Source organism: Lampetra planeri, chromosome 54, assembly GCF_965212315.1.
Source record: "Lampetra planeri chromosome 54, kcLamPlan1.2.h2, whole genome shotgun sequence".
Classification (NCBI taxonomy): Eukaryota; Metazoa; Chordata; class Hyperoartia; order Petromyzontiformes; family Petromyzontidae; genus Lampetra; species Lampetra planeri.
In genome coordinates, this window is record NC_136160.1 from 2,048,657 (window position 1) to 2,066,969 (window position 18,313).

Here is an 18,313-nt window from a genome sequence, read left to right on the forward strand (position 1 = left end):
GCGCCTCGCTTCTCTATCGATCGCACGGCAAACGCATCGATCCGTCGCCTTCCACAACAACGTTCAACGGCAACCGCGTGGCCCTCTCGTCGCGCGGACAGACGGAAACTCGGGTGTGGGGTGCGGTGGTTCTGGAATCGATTTCTCTCGAATCGAATCGTTCGCGAGGATCGATGTCCACGATGCGGGGCGTGTTCGTCGGGCGGTCGCTTGTTCCGCTGCTGCTGCTGATGACACTGCGCTTTAAATACCAGGCTCAAGCAGCAGCAGCATCATCAGCAGCAGCAGCAGACTCTGCAGCCTCAGTAGCAGCAGCAGCAGTTTCAGTAGCAGCAAAAGTATCGTCAGCAGCAGCATTTGTCGCAGCAGTTACAAGATCATCATCAGCAGCAGTATCAACAGCAGCAGCAGCAGTATCATCATCAGCAGCAGTATCATCATCAGCAGCAGTATCATCATCAGCAGCAGTATCATCATCAGCAGCAGTATCATCATCAACAGCAGCAGTATCAACAGCAGCAGCAGTATCATCATCAGCAGCAGTATCATCATCAGCAGCAGTATCATCATCAGCAGCAGCAGTATCATCATCATCATCAGCAGCAGTATCATCATCAGCAGCAGTGTCATCAACAGCAGCAGTCAAAACACCATCACCACCACCACCACCGGCAGCAATGGACGCAGTGACGGCAGCCAACACGGAGTTCGCCTTGGATCTCTTCAGGGAGCTGAGCACCGCCAGCGGTGCGGGGAACGTCTTCTTCAGCCCGGCCAGCGTGTCGGCGGCCCTCGCCATGGTGCTGCTGGGCGCCAAGGAGGAGACAGCGGCGCAGATGAGCAAGGTGGACGAGATGTCTCTCACACAGCAGGAGGTGGTGGTGGTGGAGGTCGTGGGTTCGACCCCGACTCCACCCCCCCCTGACTACCGGCTGTACATTTGTACCTCACTATTAGTATAGTGTAGTGTATAGAGTAGTGTATAGTGTAGTATACTAGTACAGCACTAGTGTGTAGTGTAGTGTATAGTGTAGTATACTAGTACAGCACTAGTGTGTAGTGTAGTGTATAGTGTAGTATACTAGTACAGCACTAGTGTGTAGTGTATAGTGCAGTATACTAGTACAGCACTGGTGTGTAGTGTATAGTGTAGTATACTAGTACAGCACTGGTGTGTAGTGTATAGTGTAGTATACTAGTACAGCACTAGTGTGTAGTGTATAGTGTAGTATACTAGTACAGCTGTAGTGTATAGTGTAGTGTATAGAGTAGTGTATAGTGTAGTATACTAGTACAGCACTGGTGTGTAGTGTATAGTGTAGTATACTAGTACAGCACTAGTGTGTAGTGTATAGTGTAGTGTATAGTAGTGTATAGTGTAGTATACAAGTACAGCACTAGTGTGTAGTGTATAGAGTAGTGTATAGTGTAGTATACTAGTACAGCACTGGTGTGTAGTGTATAGTGTAGTATACTAGTACAGCACTAGTGTGTAGTGTATAGTGTAGTGTATAGTAGTGTATAGTGTAGTATACAAGTACAGCACTAGTGTGTAGTGTATAGTGTAGTGTATAGTGTAGTATACTAGTACAGCACTAGTGTGTAGTGTAGTGTATAGTGTAGTATACTAGTACAGCACTAGTGTGTAGTGTATAGTGTAGTATACTAGTACAGCACTAGTGTGTAGTGTAGTGTATAGTGTAGTATACTAGTACAGCACTTGTGTGTAGTGTAGTGTATAGTGTAGTATACTAGTACAGCACTAGTGTATAGAGTAGTGTATAGTGTAGTATACTAGTACAGCACTAGTGTGTAGTGTATAGTGTAGTATACTAGTACAGCACTAGTGTATAGAGTAGTGTATAGTGTAGTATACTAGTACAGCACTAGTGTATAGAGTAGTGTATAGTGTAGTATACTAGTACAGCACTAGTGTGTAGTGTATAGTGTAGTATACTAGTACAGCACTAGTGTATAGTAGTGTATAGTGTAGTATACTAGTACAGCACTAGTGTGTAGTGTATAGTGTAGTATACTAGTACAGCACTAGTGTATAGTGTAGTATACTAGTACAGCACTAGTGTATAGTGTAGTATACTAGTACAGCACACCGGTTGTGTGTTGGAGAGCCAAGCCACAACATTTACAATCTGAGTTACGACGTTTCGCCAGTAATTACAACCAGCTTCATCAGGTGACAGCCAGATTTGTGGAGAATCATTTTTCAAGGAATCTGAATTGCTTGTGGTGAACATGCTAACAACACACATGCTCTGGTAGTATACAGGGTGTTTTAAAATGATGGACACAATTTCAAAGCAGTATATTTCACGATGGCAACATGTTGCAATTACACAAAAAGTTACAAACGGTTTAATGAGTTATTAAGTTTTACTGACCATTTTATAAATGCTCTATGTGCCCTCCACCTGCTGTACGGACAACATCGAGACGATAGTTGAATTCGTCCCAAACGCCTCTCTTCTCTCACGTTTTCCTCTGAGGTGCGTGGTTGCCCTGTGCTCTTCCCCTTACATAAACAGCCAGTTTCAGAGGTCGCAAACGGGTTTGGATTCCTTACCCATACCCGGCCGCACCAGGGTCGCAAACGGGTACCCGTACCCGGCCGTACCCGTACCTTACCCGTACCCGGCCGGGTACAGGTAGGGTACGGGTATCGGGTACCTGATTGCGACCTCTGGGATGAAGCCATGTTGCAGGCGCGGGTGGGTTGATTCTAGGAACTTGAATTGTGAGAAGAGACAAGACGTTGGGAAATGAGTGACAAACGGTGACTCACCAGTGACTCACGGTCTACCCGTACCCGGCCGCACCAGGGTCGCAAACGGGTACCGGGTACGGGTAGCCGGGTAGCCGGGTATCGGGTAGGGTTCGGGTATCGGGTACCCGGTTGCGACCTCTGGCCTGTTTCCTCAAATTGTCGGTATCAACGACGAATGCTCTTTGACATTGGCGGATCAATTCCAAAACGCCGTTGAAACGCACGCTGCACCGCAATTACGGATTCGGTCTTGCTGAACTACAGAACGCAAAACGCCTTGCGAATGACTGAGGCTAGGGGCTGTTTGTGCGCTGGGAGAGGCATTGGCGGTGATCATTTGAAACTCCATGCCACGCCCTTTCAGGTGGTAAGAGACTCATTCATGGGCGGTTCGTGGTTGCAGAGATATATCGATTTCAAATCTGGTCCATTTATTTGATGCATTGTCTTTGAAGCCGATTTGTCCACACCAGAGACAGCTTTCTTTAGAGCCCCCAGTCTCAAACGGTGTTAGACCAGAGGACGCCAAATGGCGAACACCCTCGGAGCATGTTTCTTTGTTTGCATGTTCACTACAAGTATGATGTGTGAAAAATATTAAATAAATGTGGATATATACATTAAATTATATTATAAACACACTATTCTAAAAATACAGCACCATATTTTAACACTAAAGCAGTCACTGACTCGCAACAACTTGCAATCATAAGTGACGGAGTTAATTTCGGGTAAAATCAATGAAAATGGGGTATGCCGATAGCATAAAATGAGATGTGATAGAGCAAATGTAAGATCAGATTTGGAATGAGCACCCTGAAATTAGTCTAAAACAGCTGCAAAAGTCCAGGCCAGAAAAAAAAAAATTTTGTTGACCAGTGTTATCAGAGCATGTTTGTTTGCATGTTCACCATAGGTACTGTGTGTGGTTAACGCGAACTTTATTCTTTGCACACGGTTTCTTATTGGTGTTTGAACATCTTAACACCTGTTTTATTGCCAGAGAGGGTGAAACCTATTCTTATTTTTTCATACAGGGGGCTGTTATGTGGAACTTATCTATTCAGGGCCCTCACCCTTCTTGTATTTACACCCATTGCATTGCAGACCTTGGGGAAAAAAAGTTTTTTTAAACGTCTCTTCTTGTTATTTTGGTTGCCTGACCCCATGGGACTAGATCGACAACTCTGGCCAAACGACCGGCTCGATCGAGTATTGTGCCTCTGCATGATCACGTGATCATGCAGAGGCACAGGGGAAGGGCAGTCGCCATGGCAATGCACGTGCCCGTTCTCGTACGAACGCGGAATCGTTGCCCAAAGGTCCGAAAGCCACCCCTTGCTCCTGCCTGTTGGGACGCATGCGAGACGTGTGATGTGTCTCGTCGTGTCTCGTCGTGTCGAAGGCAACGTGAAAGCGCGTGGCAGGTGGCCTGCGAGAAGGCCAAACGTCTCGCACGCGGTGGATCAAATAGTAATCCACTGGGGCTCTGCACCACCCTTCAGTTGGAGAGAAACAGCAAGCGGACATAAACTCTCTCTTTCCCTCGCCGAAGCCCTCTCGTAGCCAGCAGCAGACCTCGCTCAACATTTTATTAACTTTTTGCAGGACATATAAAAGAACATTTATATCCCTTGTGTGGGGGATGTTTCTGCTCTTCCCATGACAATATCTAGATTTTATAATGTCGAGAAGACATGATTTGTCTTCTAGACATTATGTCATGGGGACAGCGGAAAAATCACCCACACAAGGGATTGAAATGGCTTTTATATGTCCTGCAAAAAGTGTTTATCCCGTTAATAAAAACTGTAATTCTTACGTCACGGAACTGACATTTAGCCAAATGAAGCATAACATCAAGTTCTGAGCGGCCCGTGTTGACGGGGCTAAGATCTCTTTATACTTGAGATCCCAGTTGAACGACAGCTGTCTGCCCGGATTCGAACCCTCCGCCCTCAACGAGGTCAGCTCAGTGCCCTGACCGCTCAGCCACCAGGCCACTTCGAGGAGGTGTCCTTGGGCTTAACATCCTGCAACTTGCCACGTGGGGCCATTGCACCGCGTGTGGTTTGTCTTAACCATTGAAGGGCCATAAGCCTCGGATAAACATTAAACAAAACACCCGACGTGCACCGGGTGCACGGCGGTAAAGCGACTGTCGCTTTCAGAGACGTCGCTTTCACCCGGGAGTGTCAAAGGTCAACGCTGCGTCATGTGTGCCGTGTCGCTGTCGTCGCTGCGGCCCTGAAATTGCTTTTTTGTCTCGCGACTCTCCTGGCGGAAGGTCCTCGACTAAAAGGGAGCTCCAAGGGTTTAGTTTGGTCTACTCTTCCACGCTTACCAGATTAACCTGCATCACACAGTTATGCACAGGGCTGCCTGTTGATGGACTTACAGTGGTGCACTCATTCATACTGCTGGGTAGACAGAGGCGGTGGAGTTTTTTTTTTATAAATTAGCCATTGTTTCAACCGCCGTGCTGCCGAAAGGTGGAATATAACCGGCAACCTTTGGATTGCAAGTCCAGCATGCGATGCATTACACCCACCGCAGCAGCTCCTGAGGTTCATGACACACCCCGTCATATACGCAGCCCCTAGCAACCGTTTTTTGTGTGAAATCAGCAGAGCTTTTATCACATGGGTGGATGAAAAATGCAGACTTTACACATTGTATGTTTTAATGGTGTTGACTACTCCCTTCGAGATGCTGCGACAAGATTCCACTCCCAAATGTATCGGGAATTCCTACATTTTTCAAATAAAGGGTGTTTTTGTGCGACTTTTAGCCACAATCTTCTTTGCCAGTGGGGAAGGGTGGGGTTTGGTTTCGTAATTTGTGGCCCCCCGCCTACTCTGTGGGGTTTACAATGAGATGTTCAAACACAAACTCTCGATACCTTTTGCAAGGAATGAAGTGTGCATTAACCACACAGAGTATTTGTAGTGAACATGCAAACAAGCATGCTCTGATAATATACATGCATTGTCTTTGAAACTTATTGGCCTACACCAGAGACGGCCTTATTAATGGTTGGATCGCGTAAATATAAATGTGTCGTTAAACCCACCAACAGCCTACACAACCAATTAGTAAGGTTTCTCACGTAAACAAAACGACGTGCAAAATCGTTAGCACTTCAGCACACCGGTGTGTTTGAGAGTAAACCCACAACAATTACAATTCCAGTACCGTGACGTTTTGCCGGTAATTACAACCAGCATCATCAGGCGACAGCCAGAGTTGTGGGGCGCTGGGAAGAGGGGCGCTGGGAAGAGGTGTGCACATGTCGGTGAGATCATCACATTGGGGCCGTTAGTTTAATAATTTGGGTTTAAATAATTTCAGTAAAGTGCTTTGTTGTTGTTGCTTCAAGCGTTTTCAGTAAAATTATATTTTTGTCATGGGCAGAGTTGGCAAGGGGGGCACGGTGGGGCAATGCAGCAGCAACATTGGATGCGACTGCAACATTTTAGCAGGGCCCTCCTTGAAAAAGAGTAAGGCGTTCTTGCTTAAACAAGCATAATAAAGTATAGTACATACGGTGAAAGCCATTGTGAAGTAAAATTTCACTTTGGTTGTGGTTGCATTTTGTGAGGCAGGACTTGGCAAACCTTGCTCAAATGTTGCACAACAGTTGTCAACCTTATAAAGTTTTATGAAGTGTAAATAGGCAAAGTCTTTTAGTCATCGGAATACTCAAGGCTTGAGTTTGCCTGGTGGTTAATAAATATCCAACAGAATCTCACTGACATTTTAAAGGTTTACATTTTTTTTTACGCGTCAAAAATGATATACAAATTTAAAGAAAAGTGCTAGGGTTTGTTAAGGGTACGCAGTGCGGTACTCCAGATCGGTGAATTCCACTTCGGTCCGTGGCAGTACTCGGCTCAAGCAAACCAAGCAAAAGCTGAGGGACCTGAGCAACTCACGAACCCTAATTCATGACAGAATAAGGAGTGCATGAACTAATTATAATTCAAATGTATAATGTCCATTCCATCCTAGGATCCCAATGCGCAACGCATGAAAAGCAGGAAACTAAAACAGAACAAGGGGCCCAAACGATCGAACTAAAGAGGGAAGGCCACTTTAAAGAGATGACTTCAAGTGGCAAGGTGTTCCATAGCTTAATCTTAATTTGGGAGCTTTCGTGACTGCAGGAATTATTCTTTGGTTCTTTTCGGTTAAGTCACGTCTAAAAATAAAATAATAAATCAAAATAAAACAACACATTACGACGTTTCGATTGCAACACAAGCAATCATCATCAGGCATAAAAGAAATAGCAACAAAAATCTAGATGATGATTGCTTGTGTTGCAATCGAAACGTCGTAATGTGTTGTTTTATTTTGATTTATTATTTTATTTTTAGACGTGACTTAACCGAAAATAACCAAAGAATAATGTTCCATAGCTTGTGGATGCCACGCTAACAAAAGCACCGATCACCAAAAGAGTGCACCTTAGACCTGGAAGTCCTGAGCAGTTGGACATCAGAAGATGTTAAGCACCTTGTTGGAATATAGAAATGTATTAGTTCCTGCAACTAGTGTGGGGTGAGCTCTGTTAAAGCCTTATAGGTTAATAGCAGTATCATAAAATATGCTTGCAAGTTGACCGTTGGCCAATGAAGAGATAAGAGGACTGGTGAAATATTTTCACGGAATGATGTACGTGGTGTACGCACTCTAGCAGCTGCATTCTGAACAAGGTGGAGTCCGCCCAGCGCTTTGCACGGAATCCCAACCATTGAGACGCTGCAGTATTCAATTTGGCATAACACAAAAGCCATGGACCAGTCGCAAGCAATTTTTTCTTAGGTGGCAAAAAGGAAATTTTAATCGCCTGCTGCGATGCATAAGCTCAAATTCAAAGCCTCGTAAAATTTAAATAACAAGGTAATTAATGTAAAAACAACTCCCAGTGAATGTCTCTCCTCTCTCATGCCCACATCTCTCGTCTCAGTGCGTTTCCATGTTTCGTCTACACTTCTCTTATCTCACTACATCTACCGTATATCTCTTGTCTGCATCCCTCTTTGGTCATCTCGCTTGAATTTTATAGATTGAAAGGCTTAAGCGGATTAGACAAAACAAAAATTAGCTTGCTTCGTCCTAAGATGGACACCACCGGGCAGAAGGCGACCTGGGAGAGCCCAGACCAACTGGCGCAGGACTCAGGAGGAGGAGATGGTGGCAGCGATGTGTGAGCAAGGGAGCTTTCTAGCTCGTCGTAGGCGGTATGACCACTCCTGTTTGGAAGTCAGGAGTGCGAAGGAGAGGCTACCGGGTCCCAGAGCCGTGGAAAGTCCGCACCATGTACGAGACGGCCCGAGTCCTCCGTGAAACGAAGAGATTACCGTGAAGGACGAGCTGGCGGCAGCGATTAACATTTCTTGGGGCGAGGCTCGACATGTTGCCAAGGACAGGAAGAAGTGGGAGGTCACGTGTCCAATAGGGGATGAAGAGGATCTCACAACTCTGTTCTTAAAATGGGCGTTGAGTTCATCGTATGCCCACAACGTTCCGTTGGCTGACTCATTGCTGGGCAAGGGACAGCTGCTGAACGCACAACCAAAAAATATATTTATCATGGTGTCACCACGGCACACGTGGTGACGCACCTCGCCTCCGGATTAGCGCGGCATGGCTACGTACGGTGCATACATACATACGTACGTGTTTCCAAATCCCCGAGCACATTTTTCACGGTATTAAATCGGTGCTCGTGTATTAAAACGACGTTAGGTTAGGTTTTATTTTGGCACGGGTAAAAGCCGTTGGGCAATAGAGGGACATTTTTAACGGGGACCTGGTTACACCATAGACACCTGGTTACTGCATGTGACACTATGCTGGCGTTGCGTAACAGGTTTGTGTATGCGTTGTGGCCATGGGTGGAAAAAACCCGATTTTTCCAGCGGCAGACATCGGGTTTTTTCTTTAATACAATTAAACCCGATTTCGGGGAATTAAAACCTGGTTTAATGAATACGAAACTCTGATCCAAGGCTTAGGCTGCTTCCTCGTCGGTGCTGCTATTACCGTACTCAGGGGGGGCCGTCGGGCACGGGGTAGTCGTAGAATGCGGCGGGCAGGTTGGTCTTGATGAACACGAGCTTCTCCTCCACAATCGTGGGCGCCAGTTTGTTGCTTAGCTTGGAATGGATGAAGCCCATCGTTGAGAAGTGCGGTTCTGCAATTAGAACCAATTAAACCGGATTTCTCCCAATCTCAGATGATCGGGTTTAATGTAAAAAGGCAATTAGACCCGATTGTAAAACACCCGACTGTGCCACCCTTGGTTGTGTCCGTGAAATAAACTGGAACTGCCCAAGTGGAATATTCAAAGCCATGATTCGTTGGACATTAATGGAGTTATGCAGAGTCTCGAATCCAGGCCCAATCCTTTGCTCACGCGACTGCCACTGCTGGCGGAAGGGCCTCCAACTCCAAGAAATTCTGCAGAAGTCCCGGTGGGTATTTGGCCTACTCTTCCACACTGGCCAGATGTCTTCGAAGTGGTGGGGAGTACCCACTCTTTTAGCCAACCACACCACACATGGCCTGCTGATCGATTCAATCAAATATCAACAAAATAACAGTTTATATTTGCATTTATGACATTGAATAAAGTCGGTGATTTTTTGTTGCCCAGATGTGGCAGTGCTCATCTCGTATTTACAGCTGTGAGTCGGTGGAAATTCCATATTCCTATGGCAGGAGCGCGAGTCGATCCGTAGGACAACTAAAAAGTGGTCCTCGTATCGACCTCGGAGAGATGATGACCCCAGTCGACGCGCAACCAGAATTTAAACTCGCAAACTCCCGATTGCGTGCGGCCAGCTCTACCACTGACCCACCCCGTCGGCTTAAACGAACGCGAATCACTTGCGTGTGAATTGTTAACGGTACTAATATGTCCGTCTGTGTGTGTGTGCGTGCGTGCGTGTTTGCCCGGCCCTACGCGACCAGTCGCTGCACCTTGACGGAGTGGAGGACGTACACGGGGGCTACCAGTCGCTGCTGGGCGCATTCAGCTCCACCACGCAGGGCAGCGTACTGCGCATGGCCAACCGCCTGTACGGCGAGAAGGGGTACAACTTTCTGCAGGTGAGAGGTCAATTGAAACCACGCTGCTTTGTCTGCGCATGTCCATGTCTCAGTCAATCGGCCGGGTTTTTTTTTTCTTCAAGAGTGCGCAACAAACGTGTCATTTACTTTTTGCTCGAAGGAGCATTGAGCCCTGCTTTGCTCTCATCACGTTTTGACAGCCCTAAGTGGGTGGTGAAAATTCCACGAATACGCGAATTAAAACACGGTTGGGGCAAAAAAAAATGTATCGTGTGCCGCTGGCCTGGAGGTGATGGGCGGGACTTGGTGACGTTTTGGGCGTGGTCATCCGTGTCACGCTGGGCGTGGTTTTGTAGGGGGGTAGGGGGTGTTTCCCGCATTCGGGAGACAATGTCGCGCGGAAGCTGTCGTTTTTAAAGGGGTGGGGGAGGGGGGCGGTGGAGGAGGGCAGGTAACCGAGGCGGGCATTGGAGTGACACTGAGGTCAGGTGACCAAGGAGAAGGCATATAAAGCCGGTTGGTGGGATACGATGAGAGCGGTCGTATGAAGGTCGTGCGTTATCTTTGCAACAGCCACGGTTGTGGTGGAAGGAGAGAAGCGGAAGGAAACGATGATGAGGTATCGTGGCTTTAACGGCACAAGCAGTGATGACCTCTTGACCTTAAAGCATTTGTTAGGAAACAATACTGTAATCACTTAAACGGTCTATGCAGTATGTAATACGCAATAATGTGAATTTACAAACTAAAATGAAAACAAATTACGGAGGCCTATCTGCATATCTTTTAGCCTGGTGGTTCTTTAACCTTTACTGCAGCCTTGCACCCATTTTGGTTCTCAATCGTAAAAAAATGATGATGTTAATGAATACATCACGTAGGTAAAACATTTTTTAATAATAGAAATAAAATAATAATAAAAATAAATAACTCAATTAAATCACGACGTTTCGGAGGCAACACAAGTCTCTTGATTTGATGGCAGACGTGGATACCCGATGCACAATGGAAAATAAAAAAAAAACCCTCCAGTAGTAGGCGACCGCGGTCGTCCAGAACAGACCGTACGACGTATCACGCCGCAATGCTGCCCGATTCACAAATACGAAGGAGGCATCACGGCGATGATACACACTGCTGCTCCTGACGAGATCGTCTGTGGCTTGACCCACCACCTGCATGTGAAGTTGTAGTCGTTGCTCTGCAATCTACACGTCAGCCGCCGTACGAAAGACTGAGATTTGATGCGATCGGTGCGTTGTGCCGTGACCGCGATTCGCATTCCTTAAACGCGATTCGCCTCGTCGGCGTGAACCGCTTGCCAGGACTTCCTGGACTCCTCCGCCAAGTTCTACCAAGCCGAGCTGGCGGCTGTCAACTTCAAGGAGGCGTTTGAAGAGGCGCGCAAGGAGATCAACGCGTGGGTCGAAGGTCAAACGGAAGGTAAAAGTCCACCGGGGCGGCTTTGCGGCTGCTTTGACTCGTCGGTGGATTGCCGCTGTAAAGCAACGTCCCGTCGTTTCAGACTTGAGGTTCGGCGAAGCTTTTGCAGTACACGAGCGACTTTTGGCACTATTTGAGCACGTGTAGGATGAACAACAACGGGAAAATGTAAAAACTGTGTTGTTGTTGTTTGGAAAAATGGAAGGGGCAGGAAAGAGAGGAAGACCCAACTGAGAACGGCTTGACGACGACATAAGAGATTGGTGCCAAAAAGATGTCACCCATTCTGGCAATAAAACAGGAGATGTTAAGTTGTTCAAACACCAAACGGATACCTTTTGCAAGGAATAAAGTCCGTATTAATCACACACGGTACTTGTGGCAAAACATGCAAACTAACGTGCTTTGATAATATACATGGCATTGTCTTTGAAACCAATTGGCCTACATCAGAGACAGACATCTTTATGGCCTTGTCTCTCACCAGTGTCAGACCAGAGATGGCGCCACAAGGTGAACAGGTAGACAATGTCAGTACAGTAAAACCTTGGATTGCGAGCATAATTCGTTCCGGAAACGTGTTTGTAATCCAAAGCACTCGTATATCAAAGCACTCGTATATCAGTTGTGATCACGTGACGCTCGGCAGACAAAGCGTATACACGTACTACTCGTATTGCAAGACCTTGCTCGTTTATCAAATTAATATTTATTTAACATTTTTGCTCGTCTTGCAAAACACTCGCAGACCAAGTTACTCGCAGTCCAAGGTTTTATTGTATCAGGTCATTTATAGCTTGGGGTGAGCAGTTCTTATTTTAGATGCTGGCAAAAAATGTCCCTTTTTTAGATGTGAATATCCAGTGTACTAATTATTTTTGGCCATGCTGTAAATTCATACTTTGATTCTGGCAAAAAAAGTCCCATAGATGTGAATACCCAGTGTACTAATCATTTTGCGCAGACGCTGTAATCGCACCTCCGATTTAACACGGTTTGCGATGTACCGCGCGAAAGAAGTTCAACTCGCGTGCAACGAACACGCGTGCGCACACACGCGCCGCGATTGTTCTGCTTCCCGCAGGTAAGATCCAGGACCTCCTGGCGTCAGGAGTGGTGACCTCCCTGACCAGGCTCGTCCTCGTTAACGCCGTCTATTTCAAGGGGAGCTGGGCCGCCAAGTTCGACCCCGAAGTCACGAGGGATGCGGAGTTTAAAATTAACAAGGTGCATTTTTCGATTTAAAGCTTTCGTGACTGCAGGGATTCATCTTCTTGGTTCTTTCGGTAAAGTCACGTAGAAGGGAAGTAATAAAATAATAAAAATAAAACATAATACAATAATTCTCACGACGTTTCGGCCACAACGCAAGCAGCCGTCCTCAGGTGAAGACCAGGTCTGTCGGGAAGACAGCGTCAGACCTGGTCTTCACCTGAGGACGGCTGCTTGCGTTGTGGCCAAAACGTCGTGAGAATTCTTTTATTATGTTTTATTTTTATTATTTTATTACTTCCCTTCTACGTGACTTTACCGAAAGAACCAAGAAGATAACAAGGTGCAGTCGCGGCAGCCATGGCTTCTCATCACTTTTATTGGCTACTGTGTAACCACCCCCACCACCTTGTTGAATTTTATTTCAACTGAGTACCCCCCCCACCCCCTCCCCGTTTGCACTGACCCAAAAAAATTCACATCAATATTTTAACCAATAGTCCACTTTTATTTTCGAGGTTTCCAAACTGCAAGCGAATAAGAGAACCTCTTTATTCCGCCAGGTTCCCGGCGATGCTGGTTCTGCACCCTTTACCACTCTTGAGCTACCTGGCCACCTGCCAAACAAGTTTTAACATTAAATAGGGAGCTTGTTGTCATCCTCTGTGTATATTAATTACGGCTGGGTTACACGTATTTAAGCCATTTAAACAATTACTCTGCCGATTTGTCATTTCTACTTCTTAACTAATGGGATAACGAGAGAACAATGTGAAGACGAATGTCTCGCCTCTGTTTTCCCACGTGTGCCACTGGACGGGAGGTGGAGGGCGGCCTTTGATGACATAATCGTCGGGCGTGGCTTGTTGTTGGGGGGTGGGGGGGAGGTTTCCTGCATTCGCGAGGAAGGATGTCGAGGTGGCCACCAATTTCAAAGGTACTCTGAGTAAACGACCACGAAGAACAGGAGTTGATTACAATTTTAACGAACTTAATTGTCCACCGGTCCAGCTCTGGTATGAATTTACAATGCCAACAAAGAAGACGATGATACACGATTCACGTGCATTATTACGGCAATTGTTTTTTTTCCCCAACCTTTTCTTTTTAGAATGAGAAAAAGCCGGTGAAGATGATGTACAAAAAGGCCAAGTATAACTTTTCTCACGTGGACGAGTTGAGCGTCAACATCGTCGAGTTGCCCTACGAGGGAAACAAACTGAGCATGCTGCTGCTGGTGCCTCTGGCTATCGAGGACGAGACAACTGGACTTGAGAAGGTACTGGAGATGTGGCGTTGTTCATGGGGGTAAAAAAAACACAAGCCACCTCGCGGAGCTACGAGGCACGTTCAGAATATTCCTGTTTTGGTGTTCTGAATGAAAAAAAAACGCTTGTATATAGTGACTGGTAAGGTGCAGCCGTGGCCGAATTATCCTCGTAGCAAAAGTAGCTACATGTGTAGTAGCTACATGTGTAGTAGCTACATGTGTAGTAGCTACATGTGTAGTAGCTACATGTGTAGTAGCTACATGTGTAGTAGCTACATGTGTAGTAGCTACATGTGTAGTAGCTACATGTGTAGTAGCTACATGTGTAGTAGCTACATGTGTAGTAGCTACATGTGTAGTAGCTACATGTGTAGTAGCTACATGTGTAGTAGCTACGCGCCCCGCACTTACCAGGGCCCCGCGCTAAATGCTTTCAAGCTAACAATTCCGGTTCAGTGATTCTGCACTTGCACTATTACTATAGTACTATACCACCTACAATTTTATGAACGACTGGGTGTTTAAGGTTCGCGATTTGTCGTATTATCTTGTTGTATAGCAAATGAAAAAATACAATTACTTTACTGTGCAACCGCTGGAGGGAGCTCTAGTGAGCTCCAATGAGGACGTAGATGGTATTGATAACGGGTACTGATGATAGTGATTACACTAATGATGACAGTGGTGGTGATGACCATGATTTTAACGACCTGGACAGTGTTGATGCTGATGATAATGATGGTATGTATGTATGCTGAACTACTTTCGCACTGTACATAGCCAAAAGTGCCAATCGGAGGTGCGGGGGAAGGACCGCTAAACATTAAAAAAACTATACTAATAGGGGTTTTTCCCCTTTTTTTCTGGCAACAAAACTGACACCTTTTGCAAGGAATCATGTTTACATTAACCACGATACTTGCAGTCAAATGCAAACAAAAAACAATACTCTGATAATTTATGCATTGTCTTTGAAACTGATTGGTCCACACCAGAGACAGCTTTCTTTGGAGCCTAGTCTCATATGGTGTTCGACCAGATGACGCCAAAAAAGAAAAACTGTCCTAAAGAAAGGAGAATATGTGGTGACGTGTACATGACGGCGATTTTGGCGACGTTGTAATCACACTGTCGCTGCTGCTGCTGCTGTCGTGGTGTCTCTCCAGCTGGAGTCGGCGCTGACCCTCAAATCCCTGAAGGAGTGGACCTCGCCCGAGAACATGAGCAAGGAGGAGGTGGAGCTGCACCTGCCGCGCTTCCGCCTCGAGAATTCCTACACGCTCAACGACCACCTGCAGCGCCTGGGCATGTCCTCGATCTTCACACAGGGGAAGGCCGACTTCTCGGGCATCGACGGGACGCGGGACCTCTACGTGTCGCACGTGGCCCACAAGGCCTTCGTCGAGGTCAACGAGGAGGGCACGGAGGCCGCGGCGGCCACCGCGGCGATCATGATGATGCGCTGCGCCAGGATGGGCCCTGTCGTCCGCGCGGATCACCCGTTCATTTTCTTCATCCGCGAGAACAGCAGCGGCAGCGTGCTCTTCCTGGGCCGCTTTGCGTCCCCGTGAAATTGCGATCGTCGTTGACGCGCGGTGGGGGATGAGTTCCTGGTTTTTGGATTTATACCCTCTGCCCTCCCCCGCCCTCCCCCCCCACCCCCCTGGAGAAATCTGCAAATCGGGCCCAGAAAGTAAATGCTGAATGATCCAATTGATGGGTGTTTTGAATTGATCAGAAAAATTATGACGCTGGAGGAAGTTGCATCACAATTTAGGTAACTTCTTTGCTCATCAAAAGTTGTCACGTGGCATCAGGTGGTCTATGCAATTGGGAAACATCCCGGACTACATCGGGATCAGCAATGTGACACTTCACTCTCCCCCCAGCCATTTGGCAGTCGTCATAATTTTGGGGGTGTGCAAGTTGATGCAATATTCAAATCTCTCTGGCTCATTGACCATCTGGTTTGAATGTTTGATCTTGTGACTAGGGTTTCCATCTCTCCATAACTCCTAAATGTGAACAGCATGGCAGGAAATGGTGAAGGTGCAGCCCCGCTTGTTGCGATTGCTTATTCGTGGCAATGCGGTAAAAAAGGACCTCTACATCAGAGGGAGCTATAAAGAAACCCCTTTAGAGGATGTATTGCCGACTATTCCTCGCTGCCCCAGACGCCTTCGAAGAGGTGGGAGTGCCCATACTTTTAACGCGAACGAATTGCAGACGCATAATTTCAAAGCGTTGTGAGCGCAATAATCACTTGTTGGTGGTGAATCGATGCAACCTGTGCTTTTTTTACGTGCCTTTTCAAAAGGACGGGAAAATAAATCCGCTCGTGCATTTCAAAGCCGACTGCCTTAATAATTTCCTGTTTTTTTTTTGCGCCTTAAAAAAAAAACGAATCTGTGTAATTAATGTAGCTCTCCGATTTGTTTTCGGGTTTTGCTTGGTGGAGTGAAACGTCGGCCGTCGTGCCCGAACACACGCGCAACACGACGCGAGAACGCATCGGGGAGCTACGCAGCTTCCACGAAAAAATCCGACGGCAGTGTCCTACACAATTTATTTGTAATTGTTTGCTGCATTAAAACGTCGTGAGCAGAAGGAAAGGCCTCTCTGCATTGTGAATTCACTGGCAAATGCATTGCGCTGTAATGATAGGTGTTGATCGTTTTGAAGCTTTAAACAAATATATATATCACGCTGTCTGGTTTCATTATGAAAATAAAATATTCAGAAATTTGCCCGAAGTGTTCTAATTGTCAATGATGAAATGTCAATGGGGGAAAAAAATGTTGGGTTGAAGATTATAAGCACAGTGGACACATTTTACAAAGACTAAACTCGGCACAGATTTCTCGACCAGCTTAGGTATATCAAAACCGTGAACTGTACTGTCTGAGAACACCAGCATAGTTTCACCATATCTCGGTAAAATTCGGTTCCCACAATTCCACCAAATATCGGTACAATTCAGTTGCCACAATTCCACCAGATTTCGGTACAATTAATTTCCCACAATTCCAAAATCCACCAGATCTCGGTACAATTCAGTTCCCACAATTCCACAAGATCTCGATAAAATTCATTTCCCACAATTCCACCAGATCTCCTTACAATTTAGTTCCCGCAATTCCACTTGAACTCGGTACAATTCAGTTCCTGCCACCTGAACACAGATGCCAATTCCCAGACTGTCCCAGCCACACCTGGATCGGTAGCAACCCTTACTGGGAAAGGGATTTTACTCGGTTACAAGGAGGCTTCCTCAAGATAGGTGGTGGTTCCATATTTCAACTTTCCTTCGTGGCCATTATCGTCACACATGTCACACATTACACACGTGACAGAAGGCCCACATATATATATGAAGTCCTCTGTAGGGTAGCGTTATTGACGAATGTGTTGAGATGTTAAGTATGCCAACGCATTAACTGAGCTATACACAGTAATTTTTCAGAAGCGACCTGGCCACACATAGCTCAACGGAAGTGGCTTACGTGGAAATTTGTAGCAGCCAAATACTCTAACACGCAGCTTTCTCAATGTAGAAGGAAAAACCAGAGGACCCGGAGAAAAATCCCCGCGACCACGGAGAGAGACACGTAAGTAAAAAAAACATACAGCAGGTGTTAGGGTCGGGATTGAACCCAGGACATCCTGTACACCAGGCGAGGTAGTTAACGTCTCGCCACCGTAGCCCCGCGTCATAATGTGACAAGAGAATGGTCGGGATCGAACCTGCGACCTCCTGCATATCAGGGGAGGGGGTGACATCTCGTTCCCACGGCGCACATTCATAAAATGACCGTGGGGTGGCGCTCCCTTACAGCTGACAACTCTTGTGCCAGGGTTGTAAATTCCACATAGCAATGTTTGCGGTTTTAGCCATATAAGGACGATTGAATTAAATTTCGAATTAAAGCTTTCGTGACTGCAGGGATTCATCTTTTTGGTTCTTTCGGTAAAGTCACGTAGAAGAGAAATAATAAAATTGAAACACATTCAGACGCTGTCTTTCCGACAGACCTGGTCTTCACCTGAGGACGGCTGCTTGCGTTGTGGCCGAAACGTCGTGAGAATTATTTTAATGTTTATTTTTATTATTTTATTATTTCCCTTCTACCTGACTTTACCGAAAGAACCAAGAAGACGGTTGCATTATTTGCCGTTTATTTTAGGGGTATTTTCGCGAAATCGTTTGGAATTTCGACTATAAAGCTGCAGGTGCTGCCTTGGTTGGCAGTAGGTCGACTCGGCCACAAATGAAGGATTGCACTTAACGAAAAGTTAAGTAACTAGACAGCCTTCAAAAATACATTTAGTAAAACGTAATTCTCATCAGGCCCAATGGTTTAAAGCTCTCGTGACTGCAGGGATTCATATTATTTGTTATTTCGGTAAAGTCACGTAGAAGGGAAATAATAAAATAATAAACATTAAACAATAAAATTATCACGACGTTTCGACGGCAACACAAGCAATCGTCATCAGGTGTGAAATCCACAGCAAGAAAATGTATT

General features: G+C 46.2%; 1 protein-coding gene across 1 annotated transcript; it reads left to right on the plus strand.

Annotated features, from left to right (window-relative positions):
* Nucleotides 1-16,534, plus strand: LOC144735184 (leukocyte elastase inhibitor-like). The gene is made up of 6 exons (XM_078617640.1): nt 1-845; nt 9,764-9,901; nt 11,188-11,305; nt 12,390-12,532; nt 13,629-13,796; nt 14,954-16,534. The coding sequence occupies exons 1-6, from the start codon at nt 174-176 to the stop codon at nt 15,356-15,358; spliced, it is 1,644 nt and encodes a 547-aa protein (XP_078473766.1). The 5' UTR covers nt 1-173; the 3' UTR covers nt 15,359-16,534.
* The last annotated feature ends 1,779 nt before the right edge of the window (nt 16,535-18,313 follow it).